General features: G+C 45.1%; 1 protein-coding gene across 4 annotated transcripts; it reads right to left on the bottom strand.

The window, feature by feature from the left end:
• Positions 1-8,051: 8,051 nt before the first annotated feature.
• Positions 8,052-8,891, bottom strand: LOC100549140 (feather keratin Cos1-1/Cos1-3/Cos2-1-like). 4 transcript variants are annotated; one of them, XM_085210824.1, is made up of 2 exons: positions 8,729-8,891; positions 8,052-8,378 (listed from the first exon to the last, which is right to left on the bottom strand). In XM_085210824.1, exon 2 carries the CDS (start codon positions 8,355-8,357, stop codon positions 8,052-8,054), a length of 306 nt encoding a protein of 101 aa, XP_085066950.1. In that variant the 5' UTR covers positions 8,358-8,378; positions 8,729-8,891. The 4 variants fall into 4 exon arrangements, with proteins under 4 accessions (XP_085066950.1, XP_085066948.1, XP_085066949.1 ...); XM_085210822.1 differs by having other exon boundaries at positions 8,682-8,807; XM_085210823.1 differs by having other exon boundaries at positions 8,052-8,362; positions 8,714-8,807.
• Positions 8,892-9,099: the final 208 nt, after the last annotated feature.

The raw sequence follows: 9,099 nt of genomic DNA, 5'->3' as shown, positions 1-9,099 counted from the left end.
TCTGTAGAGGTTATAATTTTCTAAGAAGCTCATTTGAAATGCAAAGCATCCCAGATAATGATACAGGCAGTGTTTTGGTTTCTGTCACTTACACCCTTTTATTTCCTTTTTTTGTTGCACCTTCTCCACCTTAAGTGCTCCTTTTCAGTGCTTGAGTGGGAGGCCCAAGGATTTCTGTGACAGCAACTCATCACTGCCATCAGGAGATGAGTCCCAGCTGCCAGAGGAGTTATGTGCAGGGTGGGGATGTTCACTTGGGGCAATAATGTTTGCAGCTTGGGGCAACGTTGTTTGCAGGCTCAGTGGCAGGAAGGGCCCAGTTGCACCACGGTGTGCAATCCTCAGTTGGATGCCAAAGGGTTCCTGTGCAGAAGGATGTGTCATGTTCCCTTCTCCTACCTTCAGTACTCCCTCTGATGTCCCTGGATGCAGGCAGCTGGTCTGCTTTTGACTCTCATCCTCCTAATGTTGTTCTAGGTTGGCACTGGTGCATCTGTTTGACTGCCTCCATTGTCTGGACTGTCTCTGAGGGTCTCCTACAAACACCCTCTGCATGTCTGGGGCCTTGTCCACTCTGCCCACTCCAGCCTTGACAGGATACTCATTGCCCTACTCCCCCATACCTGGGCAGCTGTGTCTCATCAGTTTCTGCCCATCCCTGCCAGCAAAATCTGCACTGTGTCATGCTTTCCACTCAACAAGGCATCCATGAAATTCCTAGAAAGCTGGGACTGAAGTTTGCTGGCTTGTATATTTTCCTACTTCTGCCAGATTAAAGCCACCTCCAAACCTCAGCCCAAAGAGTCCTCTCAGTTTAGTCCTAGCCCCTTTCTGGGTATTCTGGCTCTTCCCTGTCCTGTCAAGAATCTTTCCACTGTGTCCTCTGACTCCATAACAGGCACTTAAGAGAAGCAGCATCCCCCCACCTCTCTCCAAGCCTTTGAACTCTACTGTCTCCACCCATCAAGTTCTGTTTGGAGCCTCGAACTGCCCCCTCAGTCCCAGCGGTCCTCATTTTGTCCCCTTCCCCCTTCATACCTAGTTTAAACACCTGTCAATAAGTCCCGCCAGTTCCTCGGCTAGAATCCTCTTTCCCCATGGAGACAGGCTGCTTCCATTTGCAGCCATCACGCCAGGTGCCGAGTAAATTGCCCCATGACCAAAAAAACAGAACTCCTGCGTTTGCACCAACTCCTAAGCCATTTGTTCAAGAGATGGGTTTTTAGGCTCATCCCAGTATCGTTTCCTGCCACTGAAGGTACCGATGTAATAACCACCTGCACACCTGTTCCTTCAACTACCCGCCCCAGTCCCCTGAAGTCATCTTTGATAGCCTTCAGGCTTTTCTCACCAACTTCTTCACTGCCAGCCTGTACTATCAATAGTGGATAGTAGTCAGAAGGGCAGATCAGTCTGGGAAGTCTCCTAGCAATGTCTCTGACTCGTGCCCCAGGGAGGCAGCACACCTCTCTGTGGGTAGGGTCGGGCCGGCATATAGGGCCTTCGGTTCCTTGCAGCAGGGAGTCGCCTATGACAACCACCCTTCTGTCCTTCCTGGTGGAGGAAGTCTTGAGGCATGGGGTTGACCGCTTCCCCCGAGGCACCCTCACGGGTGGGCCTCCCTCCACACCTGCGCACACCTCTCCCTCGGGTTCCAGGGCCTCAAATCTATTCCGCAGAGGCACCTGGGGAGCTGAGCATGGTCTGGGGGGGGGGGGGGGACGCCCACAACGCCGAGTCGATATCTGTTTCCACCCATCCTTCTCTCTCAAATAGCTTTGCTCTGCTCGGCATTTTCTAGAACTAGCTAACAGGAAAGCGTTTTGGTATTTGTAGGTGCTTACTGACAATGTCTCCGTCTCTTAAGGTGGTTTACTTGTTGTGCTGCTGATGGGATCTTGAACAAATAACTACTTTCTGGTTACAATAAATGAACAGAGGACTTCTTCCCTCTTGTACATAATGTCTTCCAAGGGACCCTGGACATCTGGGCTCTCTCCACTTTCCCATTGTCTGCCCCCAGAGAACTAGTCCTACAGAGAGATGAGTTTTCATCATGCTCTAACCCAGCAACACTTTCCTCAGGAAACCAGGCATACAGCCTCCCAGCCTCCCACCCTTTCCCCCAGCCTGCAAGGTCTTTTTCATTCATTGAGAAGTCTGCACAGAGATGCACATACCTGGCCTCAGAATAGTGTCTTCACTTACCTCACCTCCCTTCCTGCAAATCTCCATCCTTCTCCATTCATTTTTTTTCTCTGTCCCAAGCACTAGAGAACCTTCTGGATCTGTCTTAAGTTCCCTAGACTGATTGCTAATTCTCCATAAAACCTTCTTTTTCAGGTCAGTCCTTTTGTGTTCCCCAAAATATTCCAATCAGGTAAGACTGAAGAGCGTTGTTCACCTTCTTCTGCAATTTTGTTCTCTTCCCTTACCTTTTCCTCCATCAGCTTTTGAAGGACTGGGGGTTAGGGTATGATGTGAAAAACGGGAGGTGTTATGTTACATGGTAAAATCCCAGACTGCACACATACAAAGGAATACAGAGAAACAATGGCAAGTGGGGAACCCAAATAATGCTCTCAGCCAGCTAATCCCACAGACATCACAGGAGACTGCTCAACCCGCCAAAGGCACATTTTCACACATAGAAAGCAGGCAAGGGAAACTGAAATAAGTAGTGGGTGGAATAGACACCCTTGTCCTCAGTACAGTTTGTGTTGTTCAGATATGAGACCCATCAAGACGAGTTGGCTCAGATTGAGAGGGATTATATTTAGCAATATTGGGCACATTATAGGATGCAGAGTAAAAGCATTTTGGGATTGCCCAGGACTTATTATGGGGTATTTAGGGGAGGAAAAAAATAGAGAAAAATACAGACTTAAGGGGAAAAAAGGACTGGTCTCATGTAAATGGATGATCAAAAAACTTGCCTGACCTTGTCCTTTCTATATCCTATCTTATTACATTTCGTTCCCATTTGTTTCCAAATATGAGGAACTCTATATTCTATGTAAATATGTCTAAGTACCAGCAACTAGTGCGTGACCTTGTGTGAGAGGTGCCTTATACCTTGTGAGCAGCAGCTGGTGCTTTTAGGTAGATGCAAAGGCCAGCTCCAGGGTACACTGCATTTTTAGCTAAGCTTCTCCAGTGATTCACATGATTCACGTGTTTCCTCCCACATTACCTTCTGATCAGCCTAAGGGAGGAACAGGATGATGACCTTAGTGCTATTCTATTTTTATAGGAATGCTAAGTATATCTGCCTGTGTTGATTTAATTGGTGTGCTTCATATATATGTATATGTATGCTATATGTATGGTAAACATATGTGCTTCTCATGTATGTGTGTAGTTACTAGGAATATATCCTGAGCCTAGGTACTGTTTGGATCTAGGCGTGGTGGTGAATTAAGTTAAATCTATCTGATGAACTCTCAGAAGTGGTGTTCCCCAGGGGTTACAACTGGAGTCAGTCCTGTTTAGTATCTTTATTTATAATCTATCTGGGGGGATTCAGTGCACCCTCAGTAAATTTGTAGATGACACCAAATTGGAAGGAAGTGCTGATCTGCCTGAAGGTAGGAAGGCCCTACAGAGGGACCTGTGGAGGTGCAAAGACGTGTATGGGGAGAAGAATCACTCAGTATTCTGTGACAGTAGTGAAGGAATGGTCATCAAGTCAAACATATTGAAAGTTTATACTTGGGCTTATACTTTTCTTTCTTTCTGTAAGTTGAATGTGGATGGAAATATGTGAATACTGTTGGAGTAAATGCTATAGGACCCTGGAGACGGATCAAACCATTGAAAACCTGTAGAAATTAAAGAGATTGTGAGAAGCTAAAAAATTTGATCCAGATCATCCTGACTTCATCAGACCCTTGATGATTTGCTCAGATTGAACAGTTTGTAGAAGGCAGTGCAATTACACTCTGAAAATTATTGCTTCATCTAAGTGCACCTCTCCAGTTGGGATAAAGCCAGGTCTTGGCTAAAATGAGTGTGAGTAGAAACTGATCCCAAATAAAGGTAAGAAATCAATGGAATTTGCTACTCATCTGTTTATTCATTCTTCCCTTGTGTCTAATATTGCTGTTGATTCTGTGCAGTTCACTTCACCACTGAAGAAATGGTAAACAAAAACGGATCCCCTTGGCACACACACTGGTGCACTTAGAATTCCTAGAGGAACAGCTTTTGCACAGCAACACAAGGAGACTCAGGACTTATGCTTGATTGATATACATGCAAAAATTTGAAGATGAGCGCAATCCCTTCAAAAATATCTAAGGGCTATCGCCTCCTAGCGACTTCTACTGAAATGTGCAATGCTTTTTTGCTGCTCAGTGAGGTTTGGAATTCACTAATTAGGAAAAATTTCCAATTTTGTTTGTTTTTATTGTTAAGAGAAATGATAACATTAGGATTTTAATGAACTCTCAAGCTAATGGGATTTCTTTTTTTTGTCTAAGCCTTTGACTTTTGTTCCTAGTAAAGACAAGACATTCTAAACTTGCAGATTCAGTGGATCAATGTGCCTTTCTGAGAGACAGGATATATACTTTTGGTCAGAATTCTCTGAGCCCAGATGTTAGGTGAATTTTGCACTTACCTAATCTCTGTTGTATCTATGTTTGGCTATAAGAATAAACTGGGAGAGAGGGCAGAAAGTGCTGATAAAGCCAATGTGAAAAAAACTTTCTCTTATCTACTTGAACAATTTGAATCTATTGCATGATCATTGGATCTTCAGGAGAAAAGTTGGACAGGTTACTCTAATAACAGAATCACAGAAATCACAGAAACACCAAGGTTGGAAAAGTCCAACCATCCACTATCACCAATAGTTCTCACTAAACCATGTCCCTCAACACAATGTCCAAACATTCCTTGAACACCTCCAGGGTTGGTGAATCCACCACCTTCCTGGGCAGCTCATTTCACTGCCTGACCACTCTTTCAGAAAAGTAGTATTTCCTAACGTCTCCTCTGGTACAGCTTGAAGCCATTCCCTCTAGTTCTATCACCAGTTACAAGAGAGAAGGGGCCAACACCCAGCTCACTACTGCCTCCCTTCAGGTAGTTATAGAGAGCAATAAAGTCTCCCCTGAGCCTCCTCTTCTGCAGATTGAACAATCCCAGCTCCTTCAGCCACTCCTCATAAGGCCTGTGCTCCTTCTTTGAACCCGCTCCAGGGCCTCAATGTCTTTCTTGCAGTGAGGAGCCCAAAACTGGACATAGTGCTCAAGGTGCAGCCTTGCCAGAGCTGAGTACAGGGGGATCTGTCACACAAAGTGCAAGTAAACCTTTAAAAACAGAGAGGCCTTGGACCCTGTGAAGTGGATAAGACAAATTTCAGCATCAGAACTATGAAAGGAGACTTCAGCTCTTTCAGGGACATATTTATTAGCAGATGAGCTATCCAGGAGGGTTACAGAGACATTATTTACTACGCAGAATTGCACTAGCATCAAGGAGAAGGATGAGGAAAAAGTGGACATGCTTATAAATAGGACAGAATATCTACTGACCAATCATGAGCTGAAGACTGTAATGCCTATATTTTTGTTTTGTTTTTCCCTGGTGATGTCTTCCTTCTAGCATACCTGAAATGCGGCAAGAATCTGCAGGAGGGAAGAAGTAGCCACAGACAAAAAAGATCAAGATAGGGGAATATAAGGAAATTGGGCCTATACAAGTCCAGATGCAGATGTAGGTTCTTCGGTTTCTCTTTGTTTTTCTTTGTTTTTCTTTGTTTTTTCTTTTTTTTTCCTTTTTTTTTTTTAATTCTTCATATAAGAAGTAGTCATATCTTAGGATAGCTCTAAAGAATACTGAGTATTTCTCAAAGTAAACCTTTCACTGTCTAAGATTTTCTTTGTATGTAAGCTGGATTACTCATAAATAAGTAAATAGTGAACTAGATTCATAAACAGCACAGTAGTGAAAGGGCCTTCTTCTCTATATCTGATTCCACTTGATTCTTCCACACTCCCAGGAGACACCACAGAATGAATGAGGTACCCTGAAGGCACACTTTATGTGATGTGTGTTTAGAACTGATCTCACGGTGGGTTTATTGCAGTCCTCTTTCCACAGAAGTCTCTGATCTAACTATTATGATTGCTGCTGATCACAGTGATAGCTAGGCACCCTCTTAGATACTCTCATCTTTCTTTCTGCATCCATTTACTCTTTACTATTTCTGTATACATTTACTCTTCACCCTTATAGATTGCAGTACATATTCCCAAATCTAACTGCCAGGAACATCTGGATGTCTGGGATAGTCAATGTCATCTCAAAATAAATGATGCATTCCCAGTTATGTGGGAAGCTGTGTTCAGACAAGGATCTCCACTGAATAAAAGTGAAACCAGTGTTAAGGTCTTTCTCCGTGGCAATGTGTATGACTAAAAGAATACAACACCCAGTCAAGGATATCATAGTCAGGAAAACTGTGCCATACTTGCCCTAAGGACAAGTTCACATTCCAACACAAATTGCTTTGCTCACTTCTCTGATGAAGAGACATTCAACATTTTGTTTAAGCTCCTACATGCAATGTCTCCAACCATTCTATTAGCCTCTAAGAAGAGAAAGCAAGCCAGGAAAAGACATTGTCATCTTTTCTCAGTTGGGCACTTGTTTCTCCAAGGCCCCCTTCTCCACCTGCCATTGCATACTGCATATTCAGCTTCTCTTCCTTTACCTGTTCCCTGCTCTCACAGCCTCAGCCTCCCTCCCTTCACCAGTGCCCTGTGACCAAGTTGTTCATGTTGGAAGCAGCTCCTCCCACACTACCCTGCTCCCAATATCACTGCAGATGGTTCTGCTCCCAATATCACTGCAGATGGTTCTGCTCCCATTGCTGTCTCCCACAGGTCTGTCTTCAGACCCATGGTTGAGTGGTGGCTCCTGATCAGTCTGTACTCTGTGTTCCTTGCACCATCCATCCCTCTGCTCCTACCCCACCTTGAATTCATCAATCCAATCTTCATCCAACTCTTCCGTTTTTTTTTGTTGTTGTTGTTTTTGTTTTCCATTCCTCTCTGTAACTCTGTAGTTCATGCAGTCATTCCTTACATTCTGCTTCTTTCAAGTTCTTCAGCAGTTTCACCTTTCTATCTGTGATATATGCACTAATCTCTTCACCACTAATGCACACATCATTTAGAGCACATGTTGCTGTCATCCTTTGGAATCTCTTACAATCTCTGTGTGCTCCTCACCATTTCTCCAAGATTTATCATCATAAATAATAGGCAGAGCTAGGTACAAAGAAGTTTTTATGTACTAGACAGTGGCTGTGAGCAGAGCCCAGGTGCAGCACGAGCTGTTCAGGAGCTGGCAGAGATCAGTGAGGACACCCAGCATTAACACCACCTGCTCACATCCCAACATTAAGTTGTTCACTATCCATTTGTACCATCTGTTCCTGGTCTGACCACCCCAGTTGACAGCACCAGTTGTCCAAGACACAAAACTGGTTGAAACTACACTAACAGGATGGCTGTTGGTGGCAGAAGACCTATTCTGGGAATGGAGAAGGGTCTCCTTAAACACTCATTTTATACCCACCAAGAGCAAAGACATTCTCCCTGGGCAGCTCTGGAGGCTACATACAGTGGAAAGAAACATCAAAAGCCCAAAGTGATATGCAGAAATCTTTAATGAATGTTTAAAGAGGAAAATGAGGTCAATCCGAACAGAGGTTCTGCAGTGCAGGATTCACCTGATCCTGTGGTAGACTTCATGCAGGACATGTGCCTGGCTTTCCAGCAGAGGATGGGCTGGCTCAGGGTAGTCCCAACACCCAGACGAGCATAGAGGGGGGAAAAAAATGAAAATGGAAAGAGGTAGGTGGTGGAATGGAAGAAGAGACGTGAGCCAGGCTTTTAGAAAGGCTGGTCTTTCTTCTTCCTGTCAGCATTTTCTAGAATAGTTGAGGATGGTCAGGTATTCTGAAAGCAGTGGCCTGAAGATTCCTCCTTTATCTGGTAGTTTTTGGAAGAACTTCCCCAGAACAATGGTCAGCACCTTTAGCAGGGGTAGCACCTTCTGCCACAATAGCGGCTTCCAAAACCAGAGAGGTCAAAGCCCCCCGAGGTGATGGGCACACCCTCAGAACTGAGGATGCTACCAACAGCAGCGGAGGTGGAGGATCCCACAACGGTGTTCTGTGGGAAGGAACTGAGGATGGGTCCAGGCAGGGTCACCACCACGGGAGAGGGCTCGATGATGACATTGGAGTTCTGGCACTGCCTGACACAGGGCTCATTGCAGCTGCTGGCCAGAGGGGTGGGGCCGCAGGGCCGGCATGGCACACACTGGGAGTAGCAGGACATGTCTTTGGATTGGAAGTAAACCTAGGAGAGAGTTAGGAGGAAGCACAGTACACGACTATGTGAAGAGCAAGTGGATACCCTCTCACAAAGGAGCCCAGGCAGCTACTATGAATGAAGATGAAGACTGTGACAGCATGTCACATCCCTTTGTCATGCCAGAGCCTTACAAAGAGCAGCCTGGCCCAAGGAGACTCTCACAGAGTGCATAAATCACAAGCTATATAAGCTGTGTCCCAGTCACTCTCTGCAGACTTATCCTCCTCCCATAGCAAAGAGCTCCAATCCCCAGCACAGGACAGAATAACTATTTGACAAGAAGGCCACTGAGGCAAAATCTCGCTTTGCAAGAGGAGAGAGGGCTTCACACTTACCTGGTTCCCAAGGAGAATGAGGCAAGAGAAGTGGATGGGAGAGCTGGGAATTGGGCTGCCTTTTATACTGGTCCTTCATTGCTGTAGGCCCAGAGGTACCCTTAGCAGAGGTATTAATTTTGTAACAAGCTCACCTTAAATGCAAGCCATCCTTGCTAATGATATGAGCTGTGCTTTAGTTTCCTACAGTGAGCCTTTTCATTTCCAGATTTATGCCATGCCCATCCTCTAATGAAGGTTTTTTTTAAGTGCTGAGATGAAAGGCCTGAGGATTTTTAGGGCAGGATTGCACTGATGAGACACAAAACTCAGCTCAAGTGCAGGACCGTTCCTGAACAGGTAAGTGTCATCAGCTTGGTTCACGGCAGTGG

This window comes from Meleagris gallopavo, chromosome 29 (assembly GCF_905368555.1).
Source record: "Meleagris gallopavo chromosome 29, MGAL_WU_HG_1.1, whole genome shotgun sequence".
In the NCBI taxonomy this organism is placed as follows: Eukaryota; Metazoa; Chordata; class Aves; order Galliformes; family Phasianidae; genus Meleagris; species Meleagris gallopavo.
The sequence above is the reverse complement of the archived record's forward strand: the minus strand, read 5'-3'. Positions and strand labels throughout refer to the sequence as shown.

What these genes read in the sequence shown, in the direction of transcription:
- LOC100549140 (XM_085210822.1), bottom strand. Translation starts at nt 8,807, where the DNA reads ATGAAGGACCAGTATAAAAGGCAGCCCAATTCCCAGCTCTCCCATCCA. An exon ending in CAAAGCGAGATTTTGCCTCA is followed by an intron (nt 8,379 to 8,681) that starts GTGGCCTTCTTG and finishes ACTCTCTCCTAG; the next exon opens with GTTTACTTCCAATCCAAAGA.